This window comes from Scleropages formosus, chromosome 22, assembly GCF_900964775.1.
Source record: "Scleropages formosus chromosome 22, fSclFor1.1, whole genome shotgun sequence".
NCBI classification, from domain to species: Eukaryota; Metazoa; Chordata; class Actinopteri; order Osteoglossiformes; family Osteoglossidae; genus Scleropages; species Scleropages formosus.
In genome coordinates this window covers 6,307,617-6,330,347 of record NC_041827.1, presented here as the reverse complement: position 1 = coordinate 6,330,347, position 22,731 = coordinate 6,307,617, and the positions used below count along the sequence as shown (strand labels likewise).

The 22,731-nt window shown below is 41.2% G+C and overlaps 1 protein-coding gene across 7 annotated transcripts in view; it reads right to left on the bottom strand.

Moving 5' to 3' along the window:
* The window catches only part of atp2b3b (ATPase plasma membrane Ca2+ transporting 3b), a 56,824-nt gene that overhangs the window by 29,707 nt on the left and 4,386 nt on the right, over positions 1 to 22,731 (bottom strand). For 6 of the 7 annotated variants that reach the window (XM_029247700.1, XM_029247697.1, XM_029247698.1 and 3 more), the window contains exon 2: positions 5,240 to 5,989. In XM_029247700.1, coding sequence (XP_029103533.1) covers positions 5,240 to 5,465 — 226 coding nt within the window. In that variant the 5' untranslated portion in view covers positions 5,466 to 5,989. Of the gene's footprint in view, positions 1 to 5,239; positions 5,990 to 22,731 lie in introns of those variants that run through there. The other variant, XM_029247699.1, reaches the window with a different exon arrangement.

Here is a 22,731-nt window from a genome sequence, read left to right as displayed (position 1 = left end):
ATGTTTCTTTTCACAACAGGGCTGTTCTTGGGCTTAGTTTTATTTTTTAATGATGCACTTGGTCAATGCAAGTTACTTGGAAGGAAGAGGTCTTGCACACTAAGGGAAAAGAGAGAGGGGGGAAACAAAACGTTTTTTGCAAACCTTAAGAATGTAAGAAAGAATGAGCAAAAAGATCACCAGCTTTCAATCTCCCTCTCTGCTTGCAGTTTCCATGGCGATAAGGTGTCTCTCTCTCTCTCTCTCTCTCTCTCTCTCTCTCTCTCTCTCTCTCTCTCTCTCTCTCTCTCTCACACACACACACAAAGCAATCAGAATTAAACTTCCTGTCATTTTGGACTTTTCGCCTAGCTGCAAAGGATGTCACGGCTCTGAAGCAGCCCACTTTGGTGCTAGTTACTTTTAACTGCTCTACAGAGACACGGAGCTACTTTGGGTTTGGGACCAGAACTGTCATAGGTATATATTGTTTGAGTTAGAGTAAGTATTATGTATGGAGATATATAGGTGTTAAAGCAAAGGTAAAATATACAGTACAGGTTTAAAAATGCTGATGTTATCATATCATGTAATTCACATTCTACTGGGGGTGGCAAGGTGGCACAGTGAGTAGTGCTGCTGTCTCACAGTGCCTGAGTGGTGTGAGAGGACATGGGTTTGATCCCTGTTCAGTCTATGTGGAGTTTGTATGTTCTCCCTGTGTCTGCATGGGTTTCCTCTGGGTGCTCTGGTTTCCTCCCACAGTCCAAAGACATGCTGTTCAGGTTCCCCCATAAGGTGTGAGTGACACAGAGAGAGTGTGTTTCACTGATGTATTGATGAGTGATCCAGTGTAAGTAGTGTATCTAGCAGTGTAAGTCACCATGGTGAATAAGGTGTGTGGGCTCATAACACTACATAGAGTTCATTGGAAGTTGCTTTGGAGAAAAGCATTTGCCAAATAAGTAAATGTATGAAATACCCCAGATTGTGGGTACTGGATTCAGGTGTACTATGCATGGTGTGAAAAGGAACAGAAAAGTTTTTTTTTTGCATACCAGGACTGCATTTAAAAATACAACATCAGGACAGCACAGTCCATTACTGTGACAGATGCTCTGCATGGCCACTTTTGGGACTCTGACCCATTTTTAGAAAATCTGCACAGTAAAACTCGTTTACCTGATGCACCAGCATTCTATGCTCCACATCTCTCTGTATATTGCATAATAATTAAAGATAATTAAATTATTGAAATACTTCAAATATTTGTACACTTTCTTAGCACAGGCTAAGAAAGACATTTTGACATACCAAACACTGACACTGTAATGAACATATGGCCCTGGCAGAGGGAAAGAGGGTTAACGGTACTTTTTTCTGAGTGCTCATCACAAACAGCATTTGGGGAGACTGTGCGCCCTCCTCCTGTCCTTCTCTGTTTCCCTCTCTTCTTCTCCCCTTGATTTGTCCTTGATAATGCGTCAAGCTGCTCTCTCTCCATCTCTTGCTCCCTCTCCATTTCCTCCTCTCTCCCTCTCCTACAGTTCTGCAGTGTTTCTCCACAAACTCAACAGATGGACAGGAGGAAGGTACAGCCCATACTGAAGGTTGTACTGCTGCTCCCTGGGATGTCAGACACAGGTCTTCTAATACACCATCAAATTTTAACTTCGAAGTTGCAGATCATGCAGTGCATCTCCAGTATTCCAGTATTCTCTGTCTTTTTGCTTCCCTTACCAAAATGTTTTGTGCTGACTTGACAAATGGCCTTCGCCATTTGCGGACATTCCTATAACCCTGAGATAATGCTCAGGACACTGAGATAAATGAGAGGACCAGTAGCTCAGGTGCATGAGTTTGACCATCAGTTAATCGCTGAGCAGTAGTATGTCAAAGGCAGTTTCCATGCCCATCCGTTTCATGACCACAAACATGTTGTCCACGCAGTGGACAGAAATCTTTTGACACCAATTGGGTTCTAGTGTTTGCATCATCACGTTTGCGATCGGTCCCGACAACAGTGATGTGCTGATGATGTTACCTTGACTGGTAACAAAATTTTCACATGAAAAATGTCAAGCTTGGAGATCACCTAATTACTAAACTGTATGAATCATTCCCAACAGGACATGAGATCAGCGATATAGTAAAAGTCAAACAAACCTGTCCAATTTTTTAAAGTTAACTTTACTACAGATGCCCACGTAGACTATAGACCTAAAGCCAACATCTAGAAAGGTAACATCTATAAAGTACTTAATTTTACATTTGGAACTTAAACAATTCAAATAAAAATGACTGCAGCCAGTGTAATACTTTACAGCAGAGATTCCTTATCGACCCCCCCACAAGCTTGGCAAAAAAATCAGCAAGTTAATGAAGATACTGACACTTCAGCGTTGGCATTAAAATGTAACTCGTCATACATTTGCTTACAATTATATTCTATGTTTTAAGAAAACTATAAAATTTTATATGAAATTACATTCTTTAAATTGTTCGTATTTATACATAAGTGTATAATTGACTATATTATTAACCACTGATATGTCATTGTATCTGTGGAATGCTGTCTTCCTGTTTTAATAATACTAAGAAATAACGCCCAAAATAACTGAAAACGTTTCGCACAATTTTTGAAGCTAAACCTTCAACTGGGATCATTTTGATGATTTCAGACCAAGTTAGAGACAGATAGGTGGTGTCTAACTCTCCTCCTTACACCCACCAGACCACTGATAGGTTTGTAGCCTAGCAACATGACAGGAAGGCTTGTATGGAGAGTGGGAAGTTGGCAGATTGAGACAGAGAAGGACAAATGGGGGAGAGACTGAAAACTGATAAACAAGAGCAGAAGCTCATTCAAACGATACACAGAAACACTATAATCTGAAACCCGGGCCCTTGCTGTGATAAAAGCAGTTTGGAGTCAGTTTATGCATTATGACAATAAACATGCGTCTATCTAAAGACCGCTGATCACTTCACATGACATCATACTAGGAAAAGGGAATCCAGGATACGTTGAGACACATCTAAAAATGAACACAGATAAAAGGAAATTAACCACAAGATACGACATTAATATATTCAGGCAGAAATCGGTTGAGTGTATAATTTTAGCAGTTTAAATTTGATAGAAATTTTAGAGAAAACTGACCAGTACAACCTCTGAATCTGAGTTTTAGGAAACATTTGAAAAGAGATGGATTCCTTCAAATGGAGTTCTCTTACTTAGATTACAAAAAAAAAAACATTAAGACATGTTAAGAATGTTCAGTCTGTTGTTTTTCCAAACATTGATTACCAAATTGGGGGTGCGGTGGCGCAGTGGGTTGGACTGCAGTCCTGCTCTCTGGTGGGTCTGGGGTTCAAGTCCCGCTGGGGGTGCCTTGTGGCGGACTGGCGTCCCGTCCTGGGTGTGTCCCCTTCCCCCTCCGGCCTTACGCCCTGTGTTGCCGGGTAGGCTCCGGTTCCCCGTGACCCCGTAAGGGACAAGCGGTTCTGCTAATGTGTGTGTGTGTGATTACCAAATTATTTTGCTACTGGACATAAGGGTGCAGCAGGTACTATTGTGGGTAGAACTGCTTCTTTTGGACCTGAAGGTCCCATGTTTAAACCTCAAACTTGTTGTACCCTTGAGCAAGGTAACTGCCCTGAATTCCCCAGGAAATATTAACTATATTAACACTACAAATGGGCAAATATTTGTTAGTAGCTTAACGGTGTCTGTCGCTTTGGAGAAAAGTAGGGATTGTGATGTTTGAAATGTACATATGCAGATGGAATATGGCTAACTCTACAAGATGAGAGCAATGTCAGCGCTGAATCAGTGTTTCTCAGTGCCTGACAGCTCTGTAATGGCAACATTTCCATTAATAAAAACAGGTCACAGAGAGGAGCAGACGGGAAAGGGAGCAGGCTGACAAGGAGAAGGGAAGGGGACATAGGACGCAGGACAGAGAAACATGAACCGTACAATCGGTGATGTGACGGGAAAGACAGCTGTGTGTGCAGTCGCGTGTCTCGTGTATGCATGTAGCCGTGCGCGTTTGATCGTGCGGGTGAGAGTAAGTCTGAAACGTGACTTCCGCAGCGGTACGTTATGAGGCGGTACGAATGCCTAAAGACCACGCTGTTACCGACTTATCAAATTCAGTTGGAAATACAAGTAAAAATACAAGTACATTCCTGGCAGCAATTACAGCAGGAACTGAATAAGACCCGGAATCTCCCTCCATGGGGAGAGAAGGAAGAAAATTTAAAAGATACGTAGAAAGGAAGGGACACTGTTAGTTTGACCACTGGCAGGCAAAGTATTTAGGAGCTGCTGTCATTCTGTATATCTGTTCCAATCCACTCCAAACATACTTGATTCGACCCATTAACTAAATCACGAATCACTTAATGATTTCTTCATTAGCTGTATCACATTAACTGTAGCGGCCGGTGGAAGAGAACAAATATGGAACGCCTGGAGATCCAAAGGAGAGGTTTCATTACACTCTGACAGTAAAGGCGGGAGAAAAAAAAAACTGAATGCTAGAAATACTAGGGTAGGAGGGAGGTGGTATGATAGTTGCATCGCAATGGTGTTATCGTGCAAAAAAACCTGGATTTTAATAATCCAGTCCTCTCTCTCCAACAGGGCAGTGAGGCAGAGTAAAGGAGGGAGAGAGAAAATTCCTTGTTTAATCTCGACCCATTTAATCTGGGTCTATGAACAAAGGTTTACAGAGAGGGCAGATAGACCATGAAGAAGCTGGGGACAGATAATCGTGTAAAAAATTGCAACACAGTAAGGGAACGCAAGACAGCAACTGGATACGGTCAGCGCAAAAATGCAGAGTCATCGACATCAGACAAGCAAAGAACGAAAAAAAAAAATGAACAAGGTCTTAAAAACAAAAGAGAACAACATGAGTGACATGTCCATTTTAACCAAAACTATCCAAATGCCCCAAAAGCCATTTATTTCTGTTGCGAATTAACAGTGATGACTATGGATTAATGCTGGGCTCCCCTGTGACAACACATTTAATCTCTGAAAGCTTTATTTCTGCAAATGGATTAAGATAATTAAAATACAATATCTAATTGCTAAAAATAAAACTAAATAGTTAAAGTGCAAACAAAAATGAGGACCTTAACTGAAAGCAAAATGTAAAACAGAAAGTAAGAGCCAGTAAAAGACGTGTTACGAAAACCAGAATGATGAGTAACTAGAGAGGACGTAAAGAAGGCCAAGGTCCCTCACCCTCGTTGGTTGATGATTTCAGCCTCTGGCAAAGCCCCTCGGTGTCACCGTAGTTCTCTTGTACCTTCTGTATGGCATCGGCTCCCCTGAGTTCCATCAAGTCTCGCAGCTCTTCCAGGGTGACTCCATAATCCCCCGCATGGTTGGCCTCTGAGCCGCTACTGGCCCCAGTTCCCCTCTGGCTTTTGGGGTAAAATTCTACTGCACTGTTGGCTAGGTCTCCCATGGTTGCTTTTGTGGAGAAAAAGTAGAAATATGGCCTTTTTGCTTTGAGTGGTTTTATGCACCTTTACTATTTAAGGTTTCTTTTTGTCTTTTGACTTTTTTGAGGGGGAAGGAGGGGGTGATCTTCTCTCAGTGTCTTCAGTTATTTCCTTTCCCCCGCTCCGCTCCCACCTTTGCTTGGAAACCTTCTACTTCTCCATACGAAGAGGAGGAGAATGTAAAGAGAGGTATTTCCCTTTCAGGGGAGTTCAGAATGTTTGCAGTTTGGTTCTTCCTCTCCAGGTTTCCCCTTGACGCTTCTCGTGCTTTTCTTTGTCTTTCTTTTGTTCCCCCTCCCCCCGAGGGTCAACAGACAGCTGGATCTGGGCGCTCCCAATCCATTGGGAATGTGAGCGAGAGGGTGAGAAAGTCACAATGAAAGACGGAGAGCGTGTTACTGAAGATTTGGGACTGGAGGGTATGGACACGCTGAGACTGGGAGCTCAGATGTGAAGGGTCACGGATTTAGTGCTCCCCTGAGGAAACCTGGAGAAGAACACATAAAGACGAGTGTTAGCACTGCGTGCCGCCCATCTTAGTTCCACCGTCCTCCTTGAAAATCTCACGTCTCATCGGCGTTTAGTCCAGGAAAACTCTTGTTAAAACAGACTTTGCAATAAAGGCATACAAAAGCTATTTTTGAAAGCCTCAAGGTGAACATCATTCGCAAGGCCCTTACGAAATGCAATTTCTGAATTTCTGAAGTTGCCATCATCATGCGGACACAAAACAAGCACATGGATTTTGACCTCGTATGAATAAATGTTTACAAAATACATTCATTTTCCACCACGGTCGTGAAAATCGTATCAAAAATTGTTAATGCATGTGATGAATTACTGCTGCATAACTCCAACCGCACATATTGTATTTCTGATGACTGTGACAACATCAGCTTTTTCCATCCAGTAAAAAGCATACAATTTACATGAGCGCTCATGAGAAAATGTGCGTGGTGTAGCAAGGACTTAAAAAAAAAAACCCAAAACAAAAAAACACAGAAGAATACACAAGCATGCACAAAGTTACTTGCGGTGTTTCCAAAAATGGACTGAACACACAGCGGCCATGAGAAAAAACACAAGTATGCATTGAGATCTGTGCCTGAAAGAAAATTAATCATACGCACACACACAAACACTCACACACGTGAATGCATACTGAGACACAGGCACAAATTAACACTACACATTTTGTTTTGTAGTATGCTGTGAATCAGCCTGATATTGTAGAGCTGCCAAAATCCGACACCCTTCGGAAACACTAGCAAAAATCCAGCTTTAGAAGGGAAAAAAAAATTCCGACAAAACACCTGAGAAAAGTGTCAAAGACACAGTGTATATTAATTATGAAAGATTATTAGATTATTAACCTGTAACATTGGCAAAAATGTACAGTTGTTTCACAGCTTGCCATGTACTGTAACCTGCGGAACAGTGCATTGCACCAGCAGAGCAATTTCCGAGCCGCAGCCCTCTCCTGGGAGTAAAGAACGATCTGGGTATGACTCTCTTTTAGCACGGTGATATGTAATCTCTGGTGTGTAGACAAGTCATGCGGTGTGTGGACTGCTGGCTGAGGAACCGACTGCAGGTTCAAGTCCTCTGAAGGTTGCTGTTGATGTAATGTGTCTTTGAGCAAGACAGTTGACTTGGATCCATGTCCTGCTGAAAAGTTTCCACTACAGACTGCCATATACAAAATATTACAAAAATTTTCAAAAAAAAAAACATGCATATGGCAAATATATGTAGTTTTATATACATACACCCACATACAGTATTTATAAAATACAGCATACAGTATGCGTACCAATTCTAAATGTATTATTAAGCTCAAGTTCATCGTCATAAGTACAAGTACGGTGTACAAAGTACTACGAAATTCTTGTTTGAGGGCTTCTCCACAGACTATGGACAAAAACAAAACAATAAATAATAAGAATAACAATAAATAACAATAGACAGAATACTTAAAAGTGAGAACACTTAAAGTGACAATGCAAATAATGTGCCGGTGTGCTTGGAGGGGTCAGTGCAACTCTAGCGGCGAAAAAGGTGGCACACTGGTGAGTGTTGTACGCTCTTACAGCAGTGGGGTAAAAGCTGTTCCTGTACCTAGCAGTGCGGGTGCGAATAGAAGAAATAAGCAAAAATATGATGTTATGACAAAAATATGACAATATATAAATATAGTAGATTTTATCTCTATATACTTGTGTGTATATATACATACTGCATATATATATATATATATAAGCTATAGCAGGGCTTCAATTCTTGCCGTTGGAGGCCACAGTGTGTGTTTCACTAGTACTTCAAAACCAAGTAGAAGCGACAGAAATGAAAGAGGCTTATTTATTCAAATTTTGTGGTGCATCAATTCAGTCATGCCATTAATTGTTATTATAACTATTATTATTTACTTAACACCTTTGCTGAAGGCAACTGCTAGGTTTGTATACTAAGCTATTTACAATTATCTGCATATTTATGAAGCCCGAGTATTTTCACGAGGACAATGTGGCGGTAAGTACCTTTATCACACGCGCTATAGCAGGACCAGCGGTAACTCAGAGCCTTCTGACTGGGCGATGGAGGGACTAACCACTATGTTTCCTGCCCCCCACCGCCCCCAGCTCACATATAAGCGCTGGGATAGAACAAACCCTGCACCTCCAGCCGCCTCGCGAAATGAGAAGCACTGACTCTGACGGGATGCTCTAGCGAAAAAAAAGGCAGGAACATCAGATGCAATGAGGTCATAAAATCAGCCACAATCTGAGATAAATAGAATTTGCAAGTACAGTTACACCACGGCAGCTGTAAAAAAAAAAAAAAAAAAAAAAAAGGTTGAAACGGGAATAAGGAAATAATGTACACAAAACATTTCCAAGAACCCCAAGGAAGAGTGCGTTGCACTTAATAAGAAGAAAAAGAATTTAAAAAGCAAACAGCTACGCAAACTGTGGACAGGGCTCTATTACTCCATAAAGAACTGAGCCATGCTTGCAGCTCTGATACATTAACTACAGATGCAGCACTAAGTAAGCACAGATCTTCACTGTAGTTAATTATAACAGACCACTGGGGATTATTCTGTATTTAGTCATTATCTGTCTTTTCCTCTGGCTCCTTCACTTTCCGTGCGATTCATCTGTCAGTCTCCGCTCTGCTGCCTTCTTTTCAGCCTCCAAACCCTCTTCCCTGTCCTCCTTTTAGCAATAACCCGCTATGAATATATCTAAATGTCTGTTCCAGACCATCTTTGCCAGCCTCCTGTCTCTTTCCATTAGCCCTTATTGCAGCTCTGTCCTCATTAAAACAAAAGGGAAGCCATAGGCCTTGCCATATCAAAGGCACCCAAAATGGACATTTCAAGAAAAATCCAGCAAAATACAGTAAAATGCACGGAAATGACGATTTTTTAACGCATTTCTACTTCGGTGTTGACCTTTCACATTGCGTTCAAATGAATATTTACAATAAATTTTGAAAAGTTTCTACGAGAGCCCAGGTTTCCTTATATGTTATGCCAGATGTGCAGCAGCACGAGCGGTAAAATCTACCCAGGCATACCTGGTCCCAGGTGTTCAAGAAGGAAAGAATATTTAATTCTGTCAGCTAAATTTTATATATGGCATATACTAACGTTTGCTAAGTTCTTAAAAATGGGTGCTTCCTTCACACTGTCATACACACAGTCTGAAACCGCCCGTCCCGAGCGGGGTCGCGGTGAACCGGAGCCTATCCCGGCAACACAGGGCGCAAGGCTGGAGGGGGAGGGGACGCACCCAGGATGGGACACCAGTCCGTCGCAAGGCATCCCAAGCAGCGCTCGAACCCCGAATCAATGCACCAGAGAGCGGGACCTGACCAAGCCCACCACGCCACCACGCCCCCCTTCACATTGTCATGCCAAGCTCAAAAACTCTTCCCACGAATAGTCTGAATAATTACTAATATATAGGAGGGACCCTCACCAGAAACAGGGCATATGAATTGACATCACTTCACTCCTGACCTATAAGTATCATCAAATTTTTTAATTTCTTGTTAATAATACATATATTATTGGTACACATATGAATACAGCATGTTTAGAACACTCAGCCTCATATATAACGGGTTCCCGTACAACGAAAAAAACGAGAAAAATATGACGAAAACTTACGAAAATACGGACTAGTTTTCGTACAACAGTTTTATTAATTTAGTACAACAGCATATTTGCCCACATGCGAGCTCAACAAGGGCACGACACACAGCACAAGCACACACGCATGCAGCCAACCCCGCACTGGTGATTCCTGACAGCGCAACTCCCATCTGTGGTTTTCGGTTCAGAGCAGTCATTCAGCAGAAGGTGAAAACTGAACACGCGCTCGTGGGAACGCTACAGAACACGGTAAATTAATTTAACTTAACAAGGAAACGTGGGGAAAGTAGCGCCCGCTTCCTATCGCCGTGAGAATTTCAACTAATCACAACAATTGACTAATGCGGCACACGCTTTGACACAGCACGGCGGGAGGAGCGGGACCGTCCAAATGGACCGGTTAACAATAAACCCGTTAGTAAATGTCTATTTGATGTTCTCCCAACACAACAGGAGCGCGAGAGAGTGAAGAGGCCAAACCGCGATGAGGCAGAGCGGTGCCATGTTCCCAGAAGCCCGTCAGACCTTTCCCCAGATGTTCACATAATTTCCACTAGAAAAGCAAAGCCTGTGTCTCTTACCTCATATTGTCACCTCATCACGAATCCTTCCACAACATGACTCTAACATCAACAACAGAAATAGATTCACTACTATTATTATGAATGTTGCTACTTTGAATTCATTTAGACAAAGAATTTTTTCTAAAACGACTTAGTGTGAAGCCCACATACAATTATTTATCCATTTATACAGCTGAATAAAGATTACTGGAGGGTGCTAAACGAAGATTGGGATTTGAACCTGGGCTCAAATGTGTTTTTATAGAAATGAAGTATAAAGAGCTAACTATTAGATTATTATTATTATTACTATTGAAATCATATTGTGGCGGCATGACAGGAGGAGGGAACAGGCAACCCAAGCACCTGAACCCAGATAATTTATCACTGATAGTCTGTCACGTCTGACCGGCAGGATGTGACAAACAACGAGACCCAGAGCTCAGCCAGTGTAGAGACAGCCCACATCTATCCTCAAAGACGTGCACCGCCAACATCCGAAGCCAAAGACATTCTTGTAAAGCGTCAGCGCACCATTGAACACGTGTGATTGTACCTTACCTGGAGTGTTTGCCTCCTCCTGTCCCGCAGGACCAGGAATATCCTTTACATATAAGCTACTTTTGTAATATGAATGCCAAAACGCTACGGTAACAAAAGCCTTTACCTTGCAGTGATGTTAATTAACTGCACAGTGCCCACATGTTTTGTAGAGTGAGAGACATAGGCAGTGATCTGTGAACTTTCTTTTCCTACATCATGAACATCTGCGAGCAAAATGATCAAAATTTCCCCGTCACAAGCGTATGATGCCTCACACCCCGTGTGTCCGGGACAGGCTCCGCTCCCTGCATCGAACAAGCTGGTGAACTGACGAATGAATGAATGAATGAATGAATGAATGAACACTAAAAGACAAGCTAGAAAAAACTATTTTGTTGGACAAAACATGGGATGGCACGGTAGCGCTTCTGCCTCGCAGCGTCCGGCTGGGGCGAGACAACGTGGGTGCGTTCCCCACTCGGTCCGTGTGGAGTTCCTCCCACGGTCCGGAGACATGCGGTCCAGGTGAAGTGGTGACACGAAACATCGCCCGTAGGCGCCCCCGTTAGTTAGATAGCCCTCACCAACTGAGGGTTTGGGTCCCTCTGGTGGATTCTCTGCCCAAGTGAATCACGAAGGCACGTAAACACGACGTTGCCGGGTCAAACGCTCAAATGGTCTCCGACCCTCAGTCATGAGGATGGAAGCTAGCGTAGCATTACCAAATATTGGTGTCAACATTGTCAAGTATCGAATACCCTATGTTTCGGTGTCTTAATTAATTTTAGGTGACGCAAACTTCATCCGGAAACCGACTATTTTTTCCAGAAGAAATAATGGTGGTTCAACCCTCTCACAACGGGAAATCTCACGTGACAGGGTTAGTTCGTTCCATCCGATGGGGGGTATACATGAATAAATATATGACTACATTCACATCACATGATGAATAACGTTTCGTAAACGTGATTCATCGTGATTTGCGTGATGTTTTGCAAACCAGTTCCACTTCTTTTGTGAATTAGCTTCATGACACAGAATTACCTTAAATCAGAAAAACAATCTGATTTGCATTAAAATTAACACATGGATCAAGAGCAGATCATGCTAGCCTAGTGCTCATTTTGAAGTATACACTGGAGAGATTCGGCAACGTCGTAATTTGTGAATTGTAGATGGCACTATATTAATAATAAAATAAGACCAGTGGTGATTGCAACATGTAGTCTATGTATATCAGATATTTATGTGGTTTACTGTGGCCACTGACAAGTTATGTAACGTCACGAAAAATCCAAAAGAGAGAGAGAAAAAAAATTCAAACTGTGAACATGATGTTCATTAATATCCTCAGCATAGGCAAGGTGTTATTACAGAAGAGCTGATGTTACTTGAGTGGTTACATGCTATTTTTCTGTTTTCTGAGCTGCCTGCATCGACATTTTTCTCTTCTTCAACATCTAAGCCTACCGCACTTAGAAAAACTTAAACCATTAAAAAAAATGTGAAATCCATTACAAAATCTTTAATTGCTTTATAGGATTTTATTGGTGTTTAATGCTATTCTATTGATCTCCAGCAGTTTGTCTCGGTTTAGTATAATGGATTCTTTTAAGGAGCTGAATTCATCTGTAGTAATAATCTCATAGAACATACTGGTATTTTGGAGACTTCGCCTAGAATAATGCTCACTGATTTAATTCAAAGATTTATAAATCAGAAGGGAAAACATTGTATTATAAACTGCTGCACTCTTAAGGAAAGTATTTCAACCAGCTCAGTGCAGCTTAAATCAATTAATAACGGGCCAGAGGCTTTTCTAGAAGGGAAGTGATGCGAAGGCTTCATCAAAACTCAAAGATCCAATAGGTTAGGCTAATTGAGCTTTAAATGAAGAGAAAATAAAAAGGGGCCTGTAAACTCAGTATAAAACTAAGTATCTAAAATTTATTATGAATGCATCTTAAACGGTTTTTCTGGTTCAAACAACACCTTTCATGGAAATGGCATCCAAAAAGAATTTTTTATGCTTGAGTAAACTGTTAATTGAAATCCTAGCACTATTTTAAAAATGGTTTTCTCCTACTCTCCGATGAATAATTCAAGAATCATTATTTCATTAAAACATTTATTACAATTAAGCGCTTAATTAATGCAAATCCGGGGGACAGATTAATCTAAACCAGTTTTTATACCCGATTACTGTTTTGAGGGTGATAAATAAAACACGTTTTCCATCCACCCATCCCTTATCGGCAAACTGCTTGTCCAGTGCAGCGTCGCAGTGCCTCGGGGCCTTGGAAGTAAAGGATGTAAAGCAGCTTACACCCCAGATGGGTTCCCAGTACATTGCAGGGCAATCATAGCTCCCCCCTAACCCCCCCACACACATATTCACTTATACATACACACAAAGGGCAATTAAAATTGAATAATTCATGGGAAACATGTATCTGGCCTGTGAGAGGAAACCAGAGCACCCGGAGAAAAAAATGCAAATATAGAAAGAATATGCAAGCTGCACAAACCGAGTTGGATTTAAACCCACTGTGCCATCCCTACTGGTGTAAATATACATCAAATAGTTTTTTTAGACAAACACAAACTCGAGAAATATTTATTGAGCATCACATTCAGTACCGTGTGATTTTTGCATAAGGTTCTTCAAATGATCGATTTGTGACTGATGCAATTTCTTGAAGGTATCCGTTATATTGTTAATATCTTATACTGGACTTACACAGTTTTTCTTTACGACCAGTAGCCCATGCAGCTGAGCTAACGCTACGATCGCATGATCATTGATATGCAGTGCTACGTTTGAACTCGAATCAGTATTGCACTTTACACTCCGCTTTTCACATTTTGTGCCCAGGTTAGGTAAAGCCTGTCTCCTTTCTTTATTGTGTTTTGATGCCCATGTTTATAATTTTAACCCTCCTGTCCATCCTTTTATGTTTTACTAGGCTGAATGACTGCAAAGCCTTTTAATGTCTGTGTTTGCATTTAACTGCTGTCAAATATATACACGAACTTAGCGGTGACCCCTCGAGGTGAAACCTTTCCTCGATTGCTGAGTTCAGGTTCAGTGCTTCTGTGGACACACCAGGAGCAAAGTACTGTGGGAGATGGGACTTATACCTGTAATATTACTTTACTGTAACAACTAACTGGGAGAGCTCGCAACATAGGGGTTGGAGCTACCGCCCTTAGACCCTAAGGTTGCAGGTTTGACTCCCACCTCCGACTGCAGTCCCCTTGATCAAGGTACTTAACCTGAATTGCTCCGGTGAAATTACCCAGCTGTATAAACAGGTAAATAAATATACTGTAAGTAGCTTAAAATTGTAAGTTGCTTCGGAGAAAAGCATCGGATGAATGTAACTGCGCACCTTTGCAGCTTGTGTGGAATGTGCTTACGGAATGCTAAATAGCAGAAAATCAGGCCTGTTGTCGTTATGCGGATGAGGAATCCTATTACAAGCCGAGTGGGCAGCGGAGCATGCGCCGAAAGGCCTCGTAGCTTTAAGTTAGGGAGGCATTTGCATCAGCACACACAAACAGCAAAGCCGTTCTCGGAGAGCACAATGGGTCACACGGATAATGACTAAAGCTTTGTGGGAGGACTGAGTCACCAGGTTGACTAGGACCAATGTAAAACAAATATATCTTTCCATGTTCCGGCAAAAAGGTATCAAGTTTTCTGCAATATCGTGGCCGTTCCGCTCTTCCTTTCGAATCTACTTTGCGGCACTTTCGTTTATTAAAAAATAAGACATGGAATTACACAGATAAGTATGGGCTTCTAATAAAATTCCACCAAAGAGGTGACATTAATACATTCCCAAATTACTAGGCCCATATACTATGCGGACAGGGCACTTTTCAAATACACTGCAACAGCAATGGAATAAAAATATATTCCTTATTAGCAACAAGCAAAAATGATGATGATGATTATTATTTTTTTAATTAACATGTTACAGGAACATCATTTCTAACGTACTGAATTATGTACTATTTGAATTATGATCAACATTCAGAGGGAATATTAATTTTTTTTTCATGATTTCAGGCACCAAAAATACTGTGCTGTATTTATAAAACAACAAATAGTACATCCGATATATTCATATATTACATTAGACCGTTTATGTGTCACCTTTTCTAATGCACAACTTTCTTCTTAATACATTTATTATGCTCGCACGTTGTATTGGTATGTACAGCACAACTAAAAATAGCAGAGACATTGCTTTTTTTCACAGAGCGAAACCATGGATACACTGTGAATTGTGCTGATTGCAACGATAACCTCATTTACATTAGACTTACATTAGATCCCGGGTCTGGCTCTACAGAGCCCAGATGTACCTGTCATCTTATGGTTGCAAATACTTTTTACAATACTCAACAGTAATGTGCACTGGCTTATTTTAACCACCCGTTACTGATTTCATAATTAGTAATGAACACGCAGACATGCTCCTGCATAAATAAGAAATCTGGGAGTAACACTGAAGTCCGACCACACAGTGGTGGAGCTCTTTGCATTCTAGTGTCTACATGTACCCCACTGTGGCTGTTAGGACACAAAAATATTACAGCAAAATAGCATCACATATACGATGAAACGAAGTCCATAATGTAGCCTAGACAAAACCAGATACTTTGTATTCAGTGTCCTTTTTCAGATGGAACGTGGTATGAATAGGTAAACGTGTTAACTGCTGGCTTACACTAATCCAAGTAGAACATGTAGAGTATAATGCAATACTAAGTACAAAATCTAATGCAATGGAGTACACATAATAAAAAAATAAAAAAATTGGCCCTTTTATAGAATATGATGTAATGCGAAATGGAAATCAAATTGTTAACATTCATCTTTGGTGCAAAATGCCATACAGCATGGCTACGGCTGCAAAGTAATATAACGATCCCTTATATATTATGACTGATGACAGCAGTTAAAAAAGCTTTAACTAGAATCACACATTTGTAATCTTCTGGGCTTGAGTTTAATTGCTTAACCACATCTCCATACTGCTGCACCAAGGACTAATTTGCCCATCTGTCTTGTCATTTGTGCAATTTCTTATTTATATTTGCATTTATCTATCCTCTTCTCTAAAATACCTCTATCTACCTTTCCTTCCACACAGACACTGGCAAAAAATAAACGCATGCGTCTTCACTGACTTAGTTACGAGGCTTAATAGGACCGTTAAATTCTGCAAATAGCAACGGATAAGAAATAACACTCCATCAATGTACAGCTGACACAAAACTCAAGAGCGAAACAAAAGAACTCATAAGACCTGAGAAAGCCTAATCCCTTTCCACCAGCTCAACAGCGGATAAGTTGATTCCTTGGATCTGTGATATTTAGCATGTCTGAAGTGACTCTACAAAAAAGGGTGTAAACATTGCAACTACTGTAACCATTTTCACTGAATGCATCACTAATAACTCTAATATGCATTGTTTCTGCCCAAATGATCGCCGTTGCAATAAAACCACTGCGCACTATATTTTACACCAAGACCTTATTGACAAATACTCTAGTACGGGGAGCAGAACACAGGGAAGCAAGAAAGGTGAAGACCCTTGCTTCATCGCTCTGTCACTAGCTGTGCTTTGGTGCCTCTCCATCTTGGCGAAGGGGCTACTTGATGAGCAACTCGCTCAAAGTTCTGCCTCAACAGTAATTTCTCACGCTGACTCATAGTCGCTGTACAGTCTGAACATGACTGAAATGGACAGGGGGAGATTATCAGTGTTGCACATCGCTGACTGCACGGAAGGGGATCGTGAGGGGTTGATAATGTTGCATGAATATAAATGACTGGAGAACTGAAAGGCGCCGGTGTCTCCTATTGCTGGTATAAAATCTGAGGAAGGCTTATGATATGCGACAGTGCACCGTTCTGCAAGTAACATATTAATACTCTGAGAAAAATCATATCTTTTTATAGGCACATCTGAATGTCAGTGCACTCCACAACTACAGAACTAACTGCTGAGAACTTGGACAACGGAGCAGTCTAACAATTACACAGGCACTCAAGGGACTAACCCACATCAAATTTTATTACGGGAAAGATCATTCCAACAGAGGATAGCACCTAAAAGTTGTGCTGATTTATACATTTTGCTGCATAATATACACTTAGAACAGCATAACGTCCCCGCAGCCTGTTTCATGGAATTGGGTTTAGAGAGTACTGGATTTCAACTTACACAGAGAGCATCCATTTCCAGTCGCTGCCCACTCAGATCGCTCACAAAGACACACACTAAGGGCAATTTAGATCCATTATTTCACCCAAAACACAGCCTTCCTCCAGGTGGCCTGCTTACAGCAAACATCTCATTTACTTACTTGTTTTTATTCCACATTTAGCTGACACTTTTCTCCAAAGTGACTTACAATGTCATCTACCTACAATTACTTACCCATTTATACAGCTGGGTAATTCTTACTGGAACAATTTAGGGTAAGTACCTTGCTCAAAGGTACTACAGCCAGAGATGGGATTCAAACCTCCAACCTTTGGGTCCAAAGGCAACAACTCTAATGGCTACATTACCAGCTGTCCCCTTTGTAAACAGGTAGGTTGTTATTAAAAGTTCAAGCTACCCAACTAAATCAGTACCTTGACTGCCTGTAATGACTTTACACTTAGCACAGAACAGATACATAGTTGAAAGGATATGGCTGTAAATTCCGTACTCCATGAAAATATCTTTAATAGCAGTTTTTTTTTTTTTTTTTTTTTTTTTTAAAATGGCATGGGACAGAATGAGCATATTCAGCTTGGAGCATCTGTCCGTCTGATCTGTCTCATTCCATGCGAAACCTTACAGTGACGGCGAGATTTCATTTGTCTCGGCAGCGCTTTCAGCAAACGTAACCGGACGTGAATTTTTAGGGGCACAAGGAGTCCTAAAGAAATCAAACAACAGCAGGCCAGTTGCATACACTTTGGACTGATATCTGGTTCCATCTGGTTCAAATGAGAAAGCGCACAGAGGCAAAGGGAACGCAGGGCTGGCATTACGTAAATTCCAGTGCGATTATGTAATGTGTCTACAGGGCCGACGGCTGCGGCGTGCACCGGCCGAGAGCCCTGCGTTTAACCTCCACACAAAGTCCTTAAAATGTGCATGCGGCCTGCGTGGACATCTTCGAAATACGAGTCGATTGAGGAAGTTAAATCAGATGGTGTCACCGTGAATAAAGCGTGTGTTTATCTGACCGACAGCATCCAGTAATGAGGTCCAATGAGTATCTTTCCTGACATTTTCAGAAGGTGGGGGCTTGAACGCAGAAGTAATTTTTCTGCTCAAGCTCTTATGGAGCAAAACTACTTTATAACGTTCTACAGCAAATTCATGCGAGAAAACCAATATATTTTCAATCTCCTAAATGAGCAAAGCAGTACAGTACTTAACCTGGGACCAAATATGAAACGATATTCTTATCTAATGATATTCATATCTAATGTTTTTGAATTGATTAATCTCCTTGTGCTACAATTTAACTGATTCTCGGCCGGAGTATTTTAATTACTTTTTCATTTGGACATACACAATAAACTGGACAAAATAGTGATGTAAAATATTAAACGAAGAAATTTAGAAAGATGAAAAATCTCCAGGGCCCAAACCAGATAAAGAGTTCAGTCAAGCAAACATACGTGTTCAGCTCTTCTAATTACACGAGTAAAAAAGGTCAAATGCAAAGACATTTAGAAACAACATCTCTACCCTGTTGTTTGAATGAAACTATTTAGCTTCTAAATGTGGCGAAAATTGTCATTTTAACCACAATACGCAAACCTTAAGCTTCCTTTCCCAGATATTTCACACATATTTTTTGTTCCTGCAGTCAATTTCTTCAGAGTCTTTTACCATGTTCTCTGACATAACCATAGGCACACTGGGTCCCCCTACTTAAGAAGTTTCGTGTAAAAAGCCTTTCACTGTTGGAAAACTATTTTGAGAAGCATTTAGTATTTATTTTCCCATAAAGACAGCTGAGCTGGCTTACGATTGAAATTGTGCACCAAGGTGTCGGTCGCTCGATTCGCAGACGGATTAAGTAATCGCTACCTTAAGTTTGTCAACACCCTGCTCTACCGCTGGCCACGGTACTTTGTTTCGCTTCCTCATTAACAACACGAAACATGATACACACCCAGCCAGGGGACTCAGAACATGCAGGCGTGTGTGCGAGCTGCTCGGTGGGAGAGAGGGAAAGAGTCCGCTGCTCCGTTCCTGCGCAAAATGCAGAACTGTCCGGCTGCTGAGATTTTCATTTTGTCGTTTAGCGTTCCACCAAGAGAGCGCAAAATACACACACACACACACACACATTTTCAGAACCGCTTGTCCCTTACAGGGTCACGGGGAACCGGAGCCTACCCGGCAACACAGGGCATAAGGCCAGAGGGGGAAAGGGACACACCCAGGACGGGACGCCAGTCCATCACAAGGCACCCCAAGCGGGACTCGAACCCCAGACCCACCGGAGAGTAGGACTGCAGTCCAACCCACTGCGCCACCGCACCCCCGCGCAAAATACAGAGATACCCAATTCTCAAAATAGTCACCGAGACCAGCGCCATCGTTTTTCCCCATTGCACATGAACGGGTTGCTGCATGTAGAATTAGAACAGAATAAAACAACAGAACTGACGAGGAGCCCCTGGCCCGCTCCATGCCACACACTTTAAATGACTGTCAAATAGCCAATTACTACGGTAACTTCTAAGGTTGGTAAATTCAACATCGGTAAAGTCACCCTATGACAAACTAACTATCAGAACTATCTCTCTTGTCCTTGTCCTTGGGGATGTACGGTGGTGTACAATTAATGTAAATTAAAAACTTGAGCCCGATAACATGCGCTGAAAGTAAAGGAAGACAAAAACAAGCACGGCACACTGCTCCAACCACTGTATCGTTTGCAGTTAACAGGGGGACGCAGAAATAGTTAAGAGGTCAGGGTGGCTGAAAATGTAGCCACTAATACTCGTACGAATGCAGCTAATGAGCTAAGGGAAATTCTCCAGGATACATTTGGGGCTTTCAAAATGCCCTGCACAAAATTGGTTGTGACACAGGCTTATTATCTATGAATAATTACACCTCAGGAAGCCTCCAGATGCTGTAAATGTGTAGAAATTGTATCATTTCACACCTTCTGTTTTTGGGCTATATAAAGTTAATAACCGCAAGTGGCCGAACCCTAATGCTAATTCGAAAATCTATGAGTTGATAGTGACGAGACCTGAGAGGGATGAACTCAGCTTTTCATTAATTCACATTCTAACCTTATTCGTTGATTCAAAGAATTAATATCCAACTAAGTTCCAAATTAAACGACCATATTTTAAATTACGTTTTTATTACTGATTGTGCTCACTCCAGGATACAGTAACAAATTCAGCATACAAAAATAAATAAACGCTCTCCATCTAGACTTTACCTTCAAGCTAATCTTGACTGAGGAAATTTCTCTCTTCTGTTGCAGAGACTAAACTAAATAACCAGAACCAGGTACACAAAGATATTATTTATATGTACTTTATTTTTAAGGTGCATTACATTTTCTTTATTTAAATGTCGGCACCAGGTAGTTAAACGGTTACGGTGAGCACCATGCACTTGAGGGACCCAGGCTTGAACCCTGCTGTAGTACCCTTCACCAAGGTACTTACCGTGGATTGCTCTAGTAAAATTTAACCAGCTACAGATGTGCATCAATAATTTTATGTAGCTTGAAAGTAGCTTTGGAAAAAAGCACCATACGTATATCCATAATGATGTATTTCTCTTCTATACAATAATTCCGAAGATGGTCAAGCAACTTTGCTAATATTCATGCTACTCAGACAATTACTTGTTCTTTTACTGTGAATTGGAGATACCTCATAATTTTAAACAACATGAGAGGCGAATACACAACATTTTATAACAAATCTGATAGAAAAAAAAAAGGAAAACCTTGTAGAGGTCTCAAAATAGCTTACGGAAATACAGTAGGCAAGGAGCCTGCAAGGTCTGCATCAACCCAGCACACTTTGGCCAGACTCAGTTCTAGTTATGCAACGGAGCCAAACTGGCATGCTTTACAGCTGCGTGGCTACGCTTGTGCACGCTTTCCTACGGAAACATAGCTCTCAAGGCATGGAAAAGAAGCGGCAAGATTCCTCGCAGGAATTGTACGAAAGAGGGTAACTGTCATGTTGTTAGCAGTACATTCTCCGTGATTTTGCACCTCTGCTTTCACGCACCCTTCCTCTACCCAACCAGTGAAAGATACTTTTCGATTCATACAGCAGTTTGTGGCTTCCTCTTCCAACCACAGCTAAAAAACTGAGTTTTGAGCGCATTAAAGTTTGCTTCTTTCCGAAAGCCAGCACTGTGATGTTACTTAAGGCATTTGGAGGACTGGAGAGGCAACAGGGATGTGTCACTTTGCGTTTGAGTCTGCCTGAGTACGCCTGTGGGCACGAGAAGCTGTCCTGGTCTTTGTTGGGAACTTTACGTCACTGCTGGCTCCACTGTGAGCCACCCATGACTCTAAAGGATGCGGATGAGCTCCAGCTCTAGCTAGGTTTCCGACGTGACAAATTGAATTGGATATTTGCAGGGCTCAGTGAAGAGACACAGAGCGCAGGTTTCCTTACATGTTCTGTCGCAGAGCAAGCTTAAGCAAGAAACAGAGGCAACGGGAAAATCGACATTGTGCAACTCAGTCGGCACCTGGATGTGCCAGAGTCGGAGACACCTTCACGGCTCAGCTCACACTGGAAAGTCCTTGTAGCTGCTGTTCAGCGTTGTGCACTCAGAAAAACGGCATTACACCTTAACCCCTCATCTTTGCGTGGCACCATACATTTTCTCTTCTTAACTGTAGTAAAAACCAAAGGACTGGCTGCCTCCGACACCAAAATATAAGGAATGTGAGTGTATTTATGGAGAAATGTGAAAACCTCACATCAGTCAGAATTCTAAATCAACAGCTCTACTAAAAGAATAACTACAGCAACTCTTTCTTCACTTACCGTCATCCACAGAAACTGTGGGAATACACAAACCTGTCTGCATACCAATCCCCTTAAACACCTTTTTTAAGATGCTCATAAGTAAAAGTACAATAATTTAATGCATAAAAATAAATCTAAACATTACAGTTGCAATCATTGTGAAAGCATTTGCATTATTAATGACTGTTTCCTCAAAAATCTCTTCTCTAACAAAATCACAATAAAAATGTTTTCAGGTGTTTACTTCAGTCTAATTATTTGCAAAAATTAAAGCTGCTCCCAGATGCATACTGTTTCCAAAAGCAAGGCAAAAGGAAAGGTGAACAAGGTGTCTTCCTGCCATGTGTGAAATTATTCTCTTCTCATAAAGCATTCACCTTGAGGGTCATACATTTCAACTCATGTTCTAAAGTATAAAGAAAAATATTGATTTAAAAAACTCTTGATGAGTGTTTGATTATATTATTTTGCACTCACTTCTACTGTAAAACATTTTTCCAAAAACAAATCTTATTGGCAGACATTTCAGAGGATGAACCTACAAGAAATGTGAGAAGTCCAACACGTATAGGAATTATCACGATAAACAGTGACTTTATGGTTTGGGTGCGAGAAGTATGCCAAAAATGTTGGGGTGTTCCAAGACAATGTTACCATGTCCATATTTTGATAAAGATGTGTACACCATTGAGCTTATCATCAGCTTATCATCGGTGAATGTGATCTAACAGTGTAAAGTGAATGAATAAAAACTGTGGCTTTTGATACGCGAAATGAAAAATACTTTACGTATGATTTACAAAGCAACATTTAAGCACACTGTCTACTTCATATGCAGTACTGGAATAATAAATTCAGTCTATTTTACCAGTCTCATCTATCTGGCTCTCCTTCCTTCCAACCT